Source organism: Antennarius striatus, chromosome 9 (assembly GCF_040054535.1).
Source record: "Antennarius striatus isolate MH-2024 chromosome 9, ASM4005453v1, whole genome shotgun sequence".
Taxonomy (NCBI): domain Eukaryota; kingdom Metazoa; phylum Chordata; class Actinopteri; order Lophiiformes; family Antennariidae; genus Antennarius; species Antennarius striatus.
Genome location: NC_090784.1, coordinates 20253109 through 20268904, shown reverse-complemented (window position 1 = coordinate 20268904; position 15796 = coordinate 20253109). Strand labels below are relative to the sequence as shown.

The following is a 15796-nucleotide window of genomic DNA, read 5'->3' as shown; positions in this document are numbered from 1 at the left end:
TCCTCCGGCGTCCCCGCCGTTTGCTCACGGCCAACGTACCCGACTGGGTTTCACTGCCACGGTGAAAGCTAGCGTTAGCTCAAATGCGACCCTGTGGCAGAGAGAATGTAGCCACTTTAGCTCGCTAGCCAGTCTGGAAGGGATGAGAGTAGCTGTCAGGATATCATCACAGCGGGAGTCCGAAAAAATCCCCCCCCCTACCGGCAACGGGGCATTAATAGAAGCGGCATAAATTCGTAACGACGGTACGGCGCGGCAGGCGTCGGGGCAGCTTGTTAGCTAGCTAGCTAGCTCGGCTGTCGGATGGTTGGAATTCTGACAGACGACGGCTGCTTCTGTCGCGGTGAAAACAGCTGTTGACGCGGTGTCTTTTTCTCAAGCACCGAAGCAAAGCAGTGTCCTCTTCTGTAGTTTTTATCCCAATGCCGGGATTCAGCTGTCAAAGCCGGGTAGTTTCCGCCGAAAACTGTCAGGATTTCCAGTCCGCTTGACAGATAACTCTGCAGGGCTTCGGCAAGCCAACTAAATATGGTGAAGTTGCCTTTCTGACACCGACAGGAAGAGGTGGGCTCTGTCAGATGACGTCAGAGGAATGGGCTCCGCCCACACCCAAAGGTAACCCCGCTTTTACAATCACGATGAGCCAACAGGGCGACGTCCGCGTCACGTGATGTTTGCGTCCAACGTAAACATACGTCATCAGACAAGGAAGAGAAACGACGAGCGAAATTAACCTATAATTATATAAATAAACCTACAGTATATAAATTAAATATACTGTATCATCTTTTATAGACAATAAACGCAACTATCAAATATAAAAAATATGGAAAACGTGGCACGTGTACATTTTTAATTATTAAAGTTCAGTTTTTTTCTGCTGTAGAAAGTAATTTATAAGTTACAGTATATGTTTAATGTGACTAGATTTTCTCTTATGAAGTTTTTACTAAAATAAGTTCAGACTGAAAAATCATTAAAAAGACTAAAAACAACAGGCTTCATAAAAAACAATTTTATTTTCTTTAAAAAATAGCCCGCCCCGACAGAGTTCCCATACTATCACATACAGAGCCAAAAGAATATGCTTCCATGTCCTTTCATTCAAATCTATTGGGAAGTGCTATGACAAGGACTGTTCTTGATCAGTGGCTTCAATATTGCTTAGTCAGACAGTGAGGCTGTGTGGAGAAGATTCTCCCGTGTCCACATGATGCATTTCTAGGGGGGGGGACTGGCAATGTGTCTCCCCCTCTTTGCAAGGTGCTTTGTGGTTTCAGTGAATGAAGAACTGCATCTGGTTTCAGTGGTGCTGGGAAATGCCCCTAGACTGATTTTTTTTTTTTTTGTGTCTGTTATTTTTTTTTACGCACAGAATGAGGGATAAAACACTGACCCAAACTGTGAAAGGCCCAGCAACTGGTGAGCCTGAAATACATAACAGGTTAATATTATATATTTATATATACAAATCACCTTGGACACATTGAAGGATCAGTAAAACGGTGTACAAAGGCATATTGATTATGCAAGTTAATAAACATGATTTAAAAATCAAACTCATCTGATTTCTTATCTTTTTGATCCCTTTCAGCTCGAAGGATCTCTCACCATCAGACAAGATTTGAGGCGCTTAAGGACAACTGAGGTGGAATTGTGAGACCGTCTCCACAGTGCCCTCTTGAGGATACACTCTGACACTAGTCACAATATTCATATAACAACAAAAGAAGAAGAAAAAAAAAAAGCAATCTTTATAACCATTACACAATCGAGGCATAACGACTGACAGGCAGTGGCGAGCACGGAGCTCCTACTGCTAAGGAAACCAAAATGAGGTGGCTCAGAATATCCAGTTATAAAAAATAATTACATGCATTTTTTTTTTCATAAATCCAGAAAGTGACTAGATGTAAAGGCAGGGCATATTAAGTAGTAGTAATAGTGGCTTACCCTGTCCAATGTAGCAATCCCCTATCTGTGCCGCCCATGCACACAGAGCACCAATAGGGATTGGCAAGCACCAGCTAGGGGATTGAGGCAGGGGATGCAAGTGAGCGATACAGAACAGGATAGGAGGTGTTGATGGAAATGGCTATGAGTGATAGTTTAGTGTGTGTGTTTGGGGGGGTGGGGCACAAGTGCATTTGGTGGATTTGATCACTACATACTAAATAAAAACGAGACTGAAGAGCTGATGTGTGTGCTTCTCCTATTCAGGCTTTGAGTTGTAAATGTCTGCAGGACTGTGTGTGTGTGTGTGGGGGGGGGGGGTAGTGTGTGAAAAATGGGTTTGGATAAGTTCGCAAAGAAGTGCGCAGTTGGAAGTTCAGAGTGTTCTGTGTGCTAACCCCGCCGATACACGCAGGAATCCGCAGAATGATCGAAGAGAAGTCAACCGCTGAATGAAGACGTTCAGCTTTGCAGCACTTTAAGTGATCACAGACTTTATATTTGCCTGCATTCAAATCTACAGAGGAGTGTTGACCTCGCCTATTGCCTCAGCGACCCTCCTTGATCCGAACGCTACGTGACTGCGGGAGAGGAAAAGTTAAACGCAGTCTGCAGCGAGCCTCTGAAGACACGAGTCTCGCCGTTATGACGAAAAAATAAATCAATAATTCCAAAAAAAAAAAAAAAGTGCCTCGTAAAATCCTACAATAGCAATACAGAAATAAAGTATCTTCCTGTTTTAAGTGCCCTCATTTCCATCAGTTGGCATCACTTTTGGCTGGTTTAATAATGCTGGTTTAGGTGCATGTGGTGCAAGTATATTTGATACACTCTATGCAAATGGTCCCTGTATTGTTACGCTAAGCTTGCTCTACAAGGTTTCTAAAGGGACTGCCTGACCAGCACTGAGGGTGCGGCAGGACTTCTCTCCTCCGTCTACAATATGCTACAGCTGCTCTTCCTGTCTGCTAATATAAAGACCAGAGGGCTAACCTCGCATGTACTAACAAACTCCTTTATGTGCAGGACTGGTGGCACCTACATGCTAATACTAAGTGCTAATGTACCATACCTCAGACTCCTCAAGGCCGTTAAAAGTAATCATTCGAAAAAACCACTAAAAACATGAATGTAACTCATGAACACATTAAAATCATATATGTAAGTGTGCAACCCCAGCATCAACCCCCTCTGGAGGAAGGGGCTTTGGAACACTGGCACCCGGCATCTGGGTGGGTAAAGAGGCAGCATCGTGGTGGCAGTTTACAAAAGTTTTCGGTGATTCGCCTTTTCTTTTCATCGCCTATTTTGCTCCCCACCCGTATTGCATACTTACATACACCGGAGTGTGAAACTAGCGTACAATAAAATTACATAATAACACCCAAGTTTTTAAAAAAAATTCAACATAAAAAAAGAGCAACAGTTGTGGTAACATAAAAACAATAAAATGACAATAATATTAATATTAATAATAATAATATCCATAATCTTTTTGAGTGCATGAAACTGTAGAGTCTGCCTGTGTTTTGCAGGTGAAGGGCCTTACGTTGCTTGAATTTGGGTGAATCACTGACAGGTTTGGTGGAGTGTGTAGTGGGCAGTCATTGGGAATAAGGGATGGGGATGAGGTGGTGGTGGTGCTTAGTGGGCCGACTCGGGTTGGCCGGGCTCGATGGTGGCGATGGCGGGTGCGGCTCAGGCGAAATACATGGTCCTCAGGGTGTCGTGGTGGATCTGAACCGCTTTGGCCAGCGCCTGGGGGTCCCGACCGTTACTCTGACCGGACACATGGCTGCCCTCTCCACTGCAGAGACGACAGGGAAGGTAGATGGAGGAGTTCACGTCGCTATTAAACCACAGATAGATAACACATTCCCCCGGTTGGAGAGAGAGCACGTGTTTACTTTTAATTCTCCGCACTGACCTGTCGTGTTCTTTGTCCACCAGGTGGTAGCGGGCGCGGAAGGCCACAAGACGAGCATAGTAGGCTGGCGCGGGGATGGAGACGGAGCGGGTGCAGCGCACGTACGTGTGGCACAGCTGGTAAGTCAGGATCTGCAGCTCGTCCGCCGTGAAACGATTGTCGTCCCACAGGACGTAGTAGTGAGACGGCCGGCTGGTACCCTGGAGACAAAGGGGGGGCCAAAGGGCAGCGAGATGAGGCTACTGCAGAGAAAAATGGGCTCAAATGCATTCAGTCTTATAATGTGCTCCCTGCATTTGTGCTGTTAATACCTGTATGCCTGCATGGCTGCACAGGTAGAAGTCAAATTCAAAAGGATGAGTGATGCTGGTGTCCACTGTTGTCCCTGCAGGAATGTTCCCACTCTTCCCAATCTGTCGAAAAAACCCCAAAACAAAACACAAGAGATCAGATCAAAAAAATCAACTTTTTTGTTGTTGTTTCTTTAGAAATGCGTCTGAAAATCGAGCACTGACCCTTTCAGACTTGTCAGCACAGAAGAGGCGTGTGTGGTGGCGTTTCTGCACCACGATGTAGGTGATGCCCGGCTGATAGTCCTTCTCCAGTTTGATGCACGCGTCTCTGATGGCCAGGAGCTCATAGTGGAGAATCTGCACGTAAGAACAGTGACGACTGTGGAGTTTATCTGACATATTTTTCCATTATGTACTTTAAGTGTGTGTATCCGCCACCAAAATACTCCTTGGCTACCCTGACATCATCTTACCTGTGGCAGCTGTCCCTCAGGAACTCCGTCTCTGTAGAAAATGATCCTGGTGGGCTTGAACCGGGTCGATTTGTAGAACTGGATTAGCAGTTCACGCACCATGTAAGACAAATCCTCAATGATCTCCTGCCTCGGCCTTTGGACTCGCACAGTGGCACAGTATCTGCTGGGATGTGCGTCCATACTGCCTACCACCTGGAAGACACGAGAGGAGGGGAGCGACAGAGTCAGCGTGAGCCCAGTTAGATTCTCACTGACACAGACACGTGCCAAAAAAGATGGGACACTTAATTTAGAATACGAGTCGCAACCATTAATCGGAGAGATAAAAAATAATTGTCGAGCAAAATGACTGTCGATAAATCACTTTAGTCATTTGCTGCCTGTCTGTGTCATTCATTAGAGGAAACGCGTCTGAGATTTGAGCCGTTGGACGGTGACAATGTCATTTTGGGTTCAAAGAAACGAACGGTGAGGAGGGTTGTTCTCATATTTCACCTGCCAAAATAACCAAATTGAATAATCATGTAATTCATCAACAATGATTTTTATATTAATAACAGTTGCTGCTGTATTTTAATAATAACTTTCCACAGACAAAACAAGAAGCTGATGAAAACGTGTTTGTGATCTTTGCACATTAGCGCCTCCTGGAGGTTACCAAAGGGAAGTGTGGGTGGATCAACACCCATCTTTCAATTCCTTTCTTTCAAAACCTGACGATCGCTTTACTATCATCCTTTTTTCACTCATTTCCTCCTCAGCTAGACAATCAACAGACAATCAACACCAACAGAGCCCCCCCACCCCTCCATCCCTTCCCTGTGTGCCACTGAAGCATTTGTCATAATTGCTAGGCAACAACACAGCCAACCACAGCCGAGCTGAGGTTAAGGGAGGACGAGCGTTGACGTCATTTCCTTTTTGAATGTGAGTCAGTCATGAACCATTTGTTTTCCTTCACCCCTCACCAGCTCCTCTCTTACCATTTTTTTTTCTTTTGTTGGGCCTCATTTATTACAAATCCGTGTCCAAAAAAGTCAGACTGAAATTCGAAGCAGGGTGCGTCGTGGCTTTTAACATCGACGTAATCCATCAGAAAAGTCAGCGTTGGTGACACGTTGTGATCAGCCTGCACGCTGTATAGTAACAGCCATACGTGTACGTTTTTAATGAAAATGACAAACTGAATCGGGAATCAATACACGTGGTGAGCGGAACGTAATGACATTTGCTCAACGCCGTGATTGATTAACTTCCCGAGGGTAAACATCACAGACGTCCGGTGCCCGGCGACAAAATCGCCGAGTGACCGCGACCTGTGTGAGTTTGCTTTTCCGTGACAACAGGTGGAAGTCATTTGCATTATTTACAAGCCCTTGCTGTTTTCTGATTGGCTTATATGCCTCCTAACCCAACATCTGGACTGCAATGACTTTGGCAATTAGTGTGTAATTATGGCTTTGCATCACCACGGCGTATACTTATAAATACATAGCAAACGGTTTGAATAAATCAAAACTAATATTGAAATTCCTGCGTGGATCAAAATCTGAATTATCATCATTAATGAGAAGTGGAGTAGAAATCCAAACATTGATAGGTCTTGAAGCCACAGACTGTTAATTATTTCCTTGAAAACTGCTTGAATGATGAATCATAATACAAATATTTGGCTAGTAATTTTAATTTGATTGACTAACGGTTAAATCTTAGCAGCTCTACCCCCCCCCCCCCACATCCGTTTAGACATCTGTGCAGGTGAAGGACAGCTGCTGTATTCATTCATCCCTGATCAGTTCTTTTTAACGTACGCATGAATGACTCTGACCTCCTGGAACTTACACTATATATAAGACAATGATTACTCTCTTTATTGCTGTCCTTAAATCATTTAGTCTCTAAACAACAAGGAGTCATGAGGATCAACCTTCACAAGTTTGCTAAAATACTCCGGTGTCGCCCCCCGCACGGGTTTAACCTGCACGCCTCCGCATGATGTAAATCACAGGAGGTTCACACTCCCTCCCTTTTCCTGAGATTGTATTTGAGGTCAATGAGTGTCGGTTCTTGAAGGCGATGTTTCTGACACTCACAGCAGTAATGGAGGGCTTCTTGCCATCGCCAGCAGGGGGGTGCGTGACATCCGCTCCCAAAAAGATAACCGGCTGCTGGAACACGGCCGACCTGAAGGAAAGAACAGGAGGAGACGAATATGTCACTTCCTGTTAGAGGCGGGACGGAGTTGTTTGTGCGCATCGAGGCTGACCGTTGGTGAGGCACCAGGATGTTGTTGATGCCCCCCAGCTTCACGTTGATCTTGAGGCAGAGGTTGGAGAGGGTCTGAGGCGACGTCTTCACCACGTTCTTCACCTGGACGCACTGAGTGGCCATGCCCAGGAGGGTGTCTCCCACACGCTTCACCTCCGCTGAAGAGAAGAGGGGGGGAGGAGGATTCACGATGATGACGAGGGACTGAGAAGCTGCTAACGCTCTGACGCAGACGTTAAAGAAGCAGCACATCCTACCGTAGACGGGGGTTTTTCCTGGCAGGATGACGATGATGAGCTGCAGTCCAGAGTAGGTGTTCTTCAGGTGTCTGAACATGGGCTCCACGCTGTCGGCTCCCTGGGCGTACTTACAGAAACACGGCTGGCCCTGGATGGGCATCCCAGCATCCTTCGAGATCTTACGCAGCTGGTCTGTGAAGTTCCTGAGAAGGAATTGACACGCAAAAGAGTTTCATGGGTGAAAATATTTCTTTTGCCCCCACAGAAACACTCGTTCCAAGCGTGACTATTCATCAGTTCTTACTTGAGCACCTCTTCCCTGCACTGCTTCTGGGGGGCGAAGCAGGCGATCGCCCACACTTTGATCTCAATCCCATTATAAAACTGCTTCCCCCTCATGTCCCACACTCCCTGGTTGGGCGTGGCGATCGCTCGGTTCTGTAAACGAGAGAAACCAGAAGTAAAAGCTGTAAGTAAAAGCTCTAGAGCATTATTTTAAACACACAAATAATCCTGTTTTTACCCGTCCTCCATACTGCAAGATGGGGGCCGGAAGCACCCGTCCCGTCACCTCCGCCATGTCGTCTTTCACCTTAATCCCAAACTCCTGGATGTACGGGTCCAGGTTGAAGTTGGCGTTCTTCATCTGCAGACAGCGAAGGGCGTCCATCACACCTCTCAGAAGTCACAGCTTCATTGATATTCTCACACACGCGGCTGTAAGGTCTTCACCCACCAGTTGTCTCTTCAACTCACCAGCCTGCTGATCTCCTCCTGCCTGTCGGGCGCGGAGCGAGCCGTGGCTTTGATCATGGTGGAGGTCTGGTTATCCGTCAGCTTCTTGATGCAGCGCTGACCGGCTACGATGTTACACACCTGGAACAAATGAATCCAGAGGGTGTGAAGGCGATCGGTCACACACAAACACACACACATACCAACGTCAAGACAGACGCTGTCGAAACCCTTTCCTCACCTCCAGGGGCAGGTATGTGTGCTTTTGCTCCTGCCCCACCTGCAAGCAGGGCAGGTGGGGGTATTTTAGCTGCAGGTTGTACTTCTGCTTGAAGTACTGGGCCACTGTACATTCTACTGTCTGCCCGCTTTCGAGCTGGAGGGGAAACCTGTCGGGAAAAGACGAGAAATATGAAACGCTGCACAATCTGGAGATGTGTTGCACATAGCATTGTGGGGGAATTAGCATTAGCATTAGAATCATGCAACAGCAATAACAAGAAACAACGAGGCGACCCTTAAATGAGTAAAAACGTACGTCTGGTGGCTGGCAGGTCGTCTGGTGACGTTGCATACACGATACTTCCTCTTCATTTGGCCGCAGTGGGTGACCTCCACCTTCAGGCCTGGTTCAAACAAAACAGACAGATGTGATCATTAAATAAATAAATAAAAAGCAATTAAATGAGCTTCAAGCTAAATAAAACGCCACAATTATGGTTAAAAAAAAAAACCCCAACAACAAAGACAAATAATTATGCCTAAAGTCTAGGAAGAGTTTTAAAATGCATCTGTAAGGTGTTATGAGGGCAAACAAACCTAAATTAGTATAAAAATGTTCATTTATGTCCTGCTTTAAGGCTTATTGTGGTGTAGAGAAGTAATTTTCCTCCTGGGGGGGTTAAAGATTAAAGGGGGTACCTTTAATCTCCTTGGTGAAGCGGACCCTTTGGGAGTCCGTCAGGGTCTTGGGCTGCTCGTCGATGTTACGGATGTCCAGAACTTCGCACATGAACTCGATAACAGGCTGTGCTTTGTAGAAGGCCGTGGCGGACACTAGGGGGCGACAGAACGCAGGAGTAAGTCCGAGCCGCTCGGATAAGCGCAACCAAAAAAAAAAAAAAAAGGATGTCCATGTGTTTTATCCCATAATGATCGGAGGAGCGTTTCTGTCTAGTCATCGGAAGCCGATGACATCACTGAGCGACTGAACCCTCTGGTGGGCGTGTCTTCAGTTACTCACCGTCGATGTTCAGCATCATCTTCCACATGGCGGGGCGTACGGACTGGTGGAAGCCGAACCACACTTCCCTCCCCCCGCCCAGGGGATGGTAGTATCCCTCAGGGGGGGAGAAAAACGATCGACCCACTGGAGTGTACCTAATTGGGAGGAGGATGCGGGAAGGCGAGAATGATGACAGGTTCTAAATCATGACTCAGCAGGAGTGCGTATCCGGTAAAACATGCCGGCTCATGCAGGTGATTTCAAAAGATAACAACTCTCTACTAACTTAAAAAAAAAAAAAGACAGAACTCCTGCATGGGCAAAAATCTTGAAAGTACCTATTTTATTATTTATTTTATTTCTAGGAATTGTCTATTTTATTCACTTTGAGACTTCCTTCTGGATCCGGTTCAGCTGACGTCATAAAAAACCAGTAATCATTACTCTCAGTATTGTTCAGGAAACGTTTTCACACAGGTCTCAGCTAACAAGCATCTTTTGTTCGGTGACTCCGACCCCTGGAGCTGTGGATGATCTGATGCAAACGGCTCTCAAGCTGCATATGCAGTCTGACAGTAGTGGACGTGTCTAAGTCCTGGTGAGGACGGGTTCCTGTGCCGTACCTCATAGAGGCCAAGTGGCGCATGGCCACATCCAGGGCTTGGACCGAATCGAGGGGGACCTGCAGCCGACCGCTGACCAGAGTCTCCTGCAGCAAGCGCCATGATACTTTGGCCAGCCAACGAATCGACACCTTGAAGATTCGGTCCTTCCCCTCACCTGGGATGGTAACTTCAAAATCCACCTGGGGGAACGGACAAGGGACGAGGAGAGGGGAGGATAAGAAGAACGTTTGGTAGGGGAACAATAAGGATGAAGAATGATGACCGATCTCAGAAAAGATACCACCGAGATACCAGAATTGCGTGGTGTGATATTAAATCCAGCATCTACCTTTTCGCTCCCGATAGGAAGCGCTAGCACCGTGTAGATGTTCTTCTTGCCGTCGTAAACCGGTTTCCTGTCGCCAAAGAGTTGGGGCTTGAAGTGTTGCACCATGTACTCCACCACCTCCCTGCGGAAAACCACACGATATTGGATTAATACGCACACCAGAAAGAAAAAAGACCCCCCACCCCGGCTCATCCAATTATACCCATCAGCTGATCGGGAGATGTGGGGGTGAGGGGGGGTTCTCAAGATGATAGACTATTGATCAGGATGCAGCTGGTAGGTGCAATGATTCATGGTCACAGGGAGAGGGGCAAGGACAAAAAGGGTGTGTGCTGGGGGGGAGCACCCTTCAATGCACGGTGCCTTGGCCTTCATCTAAGTGTGTGTGAGTTAGGGGGGGTTGCTCTGAAAGGAAAGGTCAAAGGGCTCGACCTTTCCATGCCTCCTTGGAACCTTTGTCTCAGACCCTAAAAGCAAAAAGAGGATGAGGGTCTCTCAACGGAACGGAGCGCGAAAACAAAAAATGGCAAATTTTTTTTTAACTTTTTGATCAAGAAAATCAATTTTTTAATAATTCACCTTCATAAAAAGTCACCCGTCTGTATGTTTAAATCTGTCTAACCACAAACGGATCAGCGATTCGTTGGCGGTTAGACAGTTTGCGCTTCTCTTTAAAGCTTTTGAACAATCGCGTTTTTAACAAAGGACGTCTCGTTTTTTTCGGAACTCTTTGTCAGGACAGGAATACGGAGCCGGGGCCGGTTTAACAGCCTGAAATAAACAGTTTTTAAATTCCTCTTTTCACTGTCGACTCATCGATACATGAGTCGAGACAACGTGAAACAATATAACAAGACAACCGTGGAAGCAAAAATAAAGAAAGCCTAGTTAAACGTTCAAAAACGTCCGTTTCTTCACAGATGGATCGGTTCTCCTGGATCCGACAGAAACACCCGACCCGTCATGACGTTCTCTTTGGAGAACCGTGACAGGAAAAAGATTCTAGAATTTATGCTCATGCATCATCATCAAAACCACTTGGGTTAAAGTAATGAACAGGACAAAAACACAATCGTGGCAGATCTTTCTTTTTTTTTCTTCTTCTAATTTTTCACAGCTGGAAATGTTTTAGGGGTTTTTTTTTTTTGTTTGTTTTTGCATTGAGTGAAGCAACAAAAGTTTATTTCTCTTGTCAACATGAGGGGAAAAACTCACAAATTACCTTTTCCAATAAACCTCTGACGCTTGCTGTATTATTATACAGTTTTTAACTCCCTTTTATTTGTGACTTCATCTTGATTTTAGCTACTTTTTTTAATTCAACTTGAAAGGGTTGATGTTTTCCATCGCTGTTTGTCTGTTTGATGGAAGAAACTCATTAAAAAAAAAAGAAAGAAAGGGACTTTAAATCCATTTCCTAGCCGCTGACCTTTGGAGTAGAGGTCAGAAGTTTCAGCTTCAGGGATGAGATGTGATAGTTAGTGACTGTTTTGCACGACTGAACACACACCATCACGGTGTCGTTACCTGTTAACTCTTCGTGGGCACTTGTCGGGCTTGATGTCCACCTCGTAGTGATAGACGTCCATCTTTGGGATCTCCACCTCGAAGTAGTTGGCCAGCAACTTGATGGGCTTGCCCACGGTGCCCATGCCTGGCCGGCGGGGGGCATGGAACACCTGCTGCAGGGGTGGGGGGAAGACCCCCATGGGCACTGAACACAGAAGGAAGAGAAAGCCATCAGGGGTGAGCGGTGAGGAAGAGGAGGGGGTTCAAAGTACTGAAAGTTGGAGATGAAGGAAGGAAAAAAAGGAGTAAGAGATTCAAATGAGGAGGTGGCAATAGGAAGCGGTTGTGGGCAGCAGAGGACGGAAAAAAAAACAGAGAAATGTGGCAGAAGTTGGGAAGGAAGTGAAGGCAGAGGCCAGATGAACGGCACAGATGGAAAACAGAGAGAAAGACAGGAAGAGGCCAGACAGTAAAAGGGAGGAACAGTCGAAATGGAAGCGTTAGAAATCAGCGTGAGCGTTCAGAGCCGGGCAGAGGGACAGACATACGTTATGTAAGTGGGGGAGCTGGAGGAGGGTGATGAAGAGGCAGGAAGAGCGACCAGATGAGGGCAAGTGTGGAGGAAGATCAGAAAGGGGCATGGTGGTTGTGGGGGACGTTTTCCTCTGACGTTCGACATGAGCTTTAGACCAGCTGATCAAAACATAAAAATAATGATCAATACATAATAAGATTGTGTGAAAAGATGCTTTTTAAAAAAAAAAAGAAATTCTAAGTTTTGAAAATCTCTTCATCTAAACTTGGGATAAAGATTCGACAAATGAGAAACACCTCAGTGGCGTCATGTCGTAAAAAACAAGCCTGAGCCTGTCAGGAGGTCTAAAGGGTGGGGGGGTGGGGATGTGTGGGGGGGTGGGGGTCTCGTCTGGGTGCTAGATGTGAGGCTAGCAGTGACTCCTGCCTGTGAGGGGCCCATGCCTTAACCTCTCTGTCCCCTGAGACCGGCCCTCCTCCACCACAACAAAGACCCCAGCTGCCCCGCTCCTCCGTCTCACACTCACAAATACAGGGGTGTGTGACGGAGTAGGGAGCACCCTGGCTGAGGGCGAACACACACTCACTCTCACACACACACACACACACACACACACACACATGGGGGGCCCCCTCCACATTCCCAGCCTCACCATGGAGACACCAGGGCAACACATTGTCATGGATATCAGGGGACCATGGTGTGTGTGTGTGTGTGTGTGTGTGTGTGTGTGTGTGTGTGTGTGTGTGTGTGTGTGTGTGTGTGTGTGTGTGTGTGTGTGTCTGTGTGTCTGTGTGTGTGTACGGCTGATGGAGGAGACAGGAGGAGGCATAACGCTGAAGAGACCTTGGCCTTTTTGGACCCACATCGGGAGAACGGCGCGGCGGAAAGTAGATCCCAGAGGAAGAGTAACACAGAGAGATGCTCAGCATGTGTGTGTGTGTGTGTGTGTGTGTGTGTGTGTGTGTCTGCACCACACTCTAACCCATCTGATGAATACCATAAACACAAACACCAGACATGTGCTGACCACACGTCCTCTACCCGCAGAGAAGCATCCGTGTTTGTTGATGTGACGGTGTCTGTTGTGGTTGCTGTGCGCGCGCACACACACACACACACAAACACACACACACACACACACACACACACACACACACACACAATGACACACACTTCACCATCGTGCCAGTGAAGGCAGATGGTGTGAAGCAGAGCCAGCGCTCTTACATGTCCCCAGACAATAGCCGTCTTTCCTGGGCGGCAAGACTTAAAGCAAAGTTTTGGTGCGACATAACTGCATGAAGACGCTCTCTGCAGACTTCCTTCGCCACGATGCATCAGCCACAAAGTCAAAGTCATGTGGGAACAAGCATTTATACAGGAAGATGTGCATTTTGGGTTCATTAATGACCTTGGCTGTGAAGTAAATGTAAGGCTTGGAAATCTCAGGAGGCAGAGAAGCAAAAGGAGACTCAGTTCCTAATCAGGAGATCACAGGACCGAAGATGAATGAGAAGAAACCGACAATTATGCATCAATTGTTTGGGGCCACACTAGTTGGCTGTGACCATGAGCTAAACATGGCAATCAGCACAATCTGAGAAAATAGCCAGTTGAATAATCACGCTCCAAATTTCAAAGCTGACTTCAGGATGAAGAGCCCCAGGGAGTCTTAACCCCCATCACCGCTTTGTGCAAAGTAAACATCCTGAATATAGTCATAGATGCTTCGTGCATTGTTGATGGGATGTATGACAAAAAAAGGGGGAGAGGGCAGCATTAAAAAGCACAAATATAATATAATAAAAGGTCAAGGTTGTAAATCTTCCAATAAGTGATGGACTTCCTTTCTTCCTGGAGATCAGCTCCGATTTTACCAGTTTGTGACTGTCATCCACCAAAAGATCATCATGATGATCGCTAGAATAAATTGGATACTGATGCATGCGGAACAAAAATCTCTCTCTCACACACACACACACACACACACACACACACACACACACACACACACACACACACACACACACAAATAAAATGCGATGTTCTCCTTCTTCCTCATTCGGATTCTAACACCGAACTGGGGCTGTGTCAACTCCAACATCAGATCATTGCATGATCCGATCATTCATTTATCATATTTTATGCTTGCACATGATTCATCTGCAGGTATTAGTCTCCCCCCCTTCTACCGTGTGGACATCGGAAAGCTGTCAGTGAGGGGGGGGGGGGACTGGAGAAGCCGAGCTGGGTGCAGCCAGCTGCTGCTGCTGGAAGGCGGGCTTTACCTCGTCCCTCCTCAGCGAGATTCCCACGACCTCCCTGCCCCCGCGCATGGCTGAGGATATTGTCATCGCTCCAAAAGGGCTTGTCTCGAACTATAAATCTGAATAAATACTAACTTCCTCTGCAAATGCAGGTTAAAATAAAGAGGGGACCCCCCCCCCCCCAAAAAAAAAAAAAATCCGTCTCAGGCTGCCTCCTCTGCAAAAAGGTTGCGATGCAACAGACGCGGTTGTCTCCATGCACCATCCTCCCGGTGCTTAGGGCCAGGGTGATTTTTTATTTTATTTTATTTTAAATTTTACCCTAAATGATCGTTGATATTTACAGCAATAATCTGGTTTGGGAGGTGTTAGCATGTTAGCCTGTTAGGATAAAAGAAATCCACCTACCAGCACCAGACGGTCCCGGCTCCATCCCATTCACTTAGCCGCGCTGGTACAAGCCAGCTAGTCCGGGGTGTTGTGGCCAAACCGCCGGCCCCTTCAGGCAGGAGGCGTCTCAGACTTCCAGCCCCCTCCTCTCGGCGTGAAGTCTGCTCCCCTCTCGGTGTACCCCCGCCCCCTGCCCCTACCAGATCCCCCCCAAACCCGCAGAGAAGTTGAAGCTAACGGCGATAGCCGCCAGTTGACTTTGGATCGGGTAGCGGGAGAAGCCGGAGGAAGGAGTCCGACTCGAAGCCACCTTTCCTTGGCGGGAGAGTTCGGTCCCTCCCGGCGCCGTGATTTCACAGATTGTCCGCGGCGCTGTGGCTGCTGGTCGGGCTGTGGGAGCTCCTGCTCACCGTTCAAGCAGGATTCTCCAGTGGAACAAAAAAGGCCAGCCCCTCACCCCCGAAAAATCTGAAACTTCTTCTGTGCCGGGAAAGAATGCAAGAGGAACCGTGGATGGGGGTGTTGTCACACCCTAGCGGCTGAAAGTGGAACTGCACTGCAGATATGCAAATTTGATCAACTGTCAAGACTGGCTTTTTGTTGCATCCCATTGTGATTAAAACGAGACAGGCTATTATAGAAACAACTAAATATAAATATGTAGCAATGTGCTTGTAAGCTCAAGCTAAACTTTCTACTACTGCCAAGCCTTAATTATATCTTGGCTAATTATATCTTGGTTATACATAATTATTACCTAAATCCAGAATCATTAATCAATTTATTGCTTTTTTCTATGGATAATTGTGTGTTGTACTTATGGACAGAGGGAACGGATGGCTGTTTTATGTCTCCTGACACTCTGGCCTGCAGTGGTGAAGACCCTGAAGGTGGTATACCCTAGCTAGATATTCTTCAGCCCTTTTGGTTTTTAAGTTGGTTCCTTGTATGATTCAATAAATATTTTGGGTTTTTTGGTTTGCCTTTCTTATGTTCGATCTCTCTGGTATGAGCTGGTTAAG

The 15796-nt window shown here is 46.7% G+C and overlaps 1 protein-coding gene and 1 long non-coding RNA gene across 2 annotated transcripts; one reads left to right on the top strand and one right to left on the bottom strand.

Moving 5' to 3' along the window:
* Positions 1-476: 476 nt before the first annotated feature.
* On the top strand, positions 477-1730 carry LOC137601317 (uncharacterized). The gene is made up of 3 exons (XR_011037053.1): positions 477-615; positions 1376-1444; positions 1595-1730. It is a non-coding gene; the product is annotated as an uncharacterized lncRNA (long non-coding RNA).
* ago1 (argonaute RISC component 1) lies at positions 1001-14929 on the bottom strand. Its single transcript, XM_068323463.1, has 19 exons — positions 14793-14929; positions 11598-11784; positions 10071-10191; positions 9740-9921; positions 9135-9271; positions 8813-8947; positions 8430-8517; positions 8133-8280; positions 7913-8032; positions 7680-7802; positions 7461-7594; positions 7175-7359; positions 6916-7075; positions 6743-6833; positions 4647-4841; positions 4396-4530; positions 4192-4293; positions 3881-4080; positions 1001-3760 (listed from the first exon to the last, which is right to left on the bottom strand). The coding sequence occupies exons 1-19, from the start codon at positions 14815-14817 to the stop codon at positions 3652-3654; spliced, it is 2577 nt and encodes an 858-aa protein (XP_068179564.1). The 5' UTR covers positions 14818-14929; the 3' UTR covers positions 1001-3651.
* Positions 14930-15796: the final 867 nt, after the last annotated feature.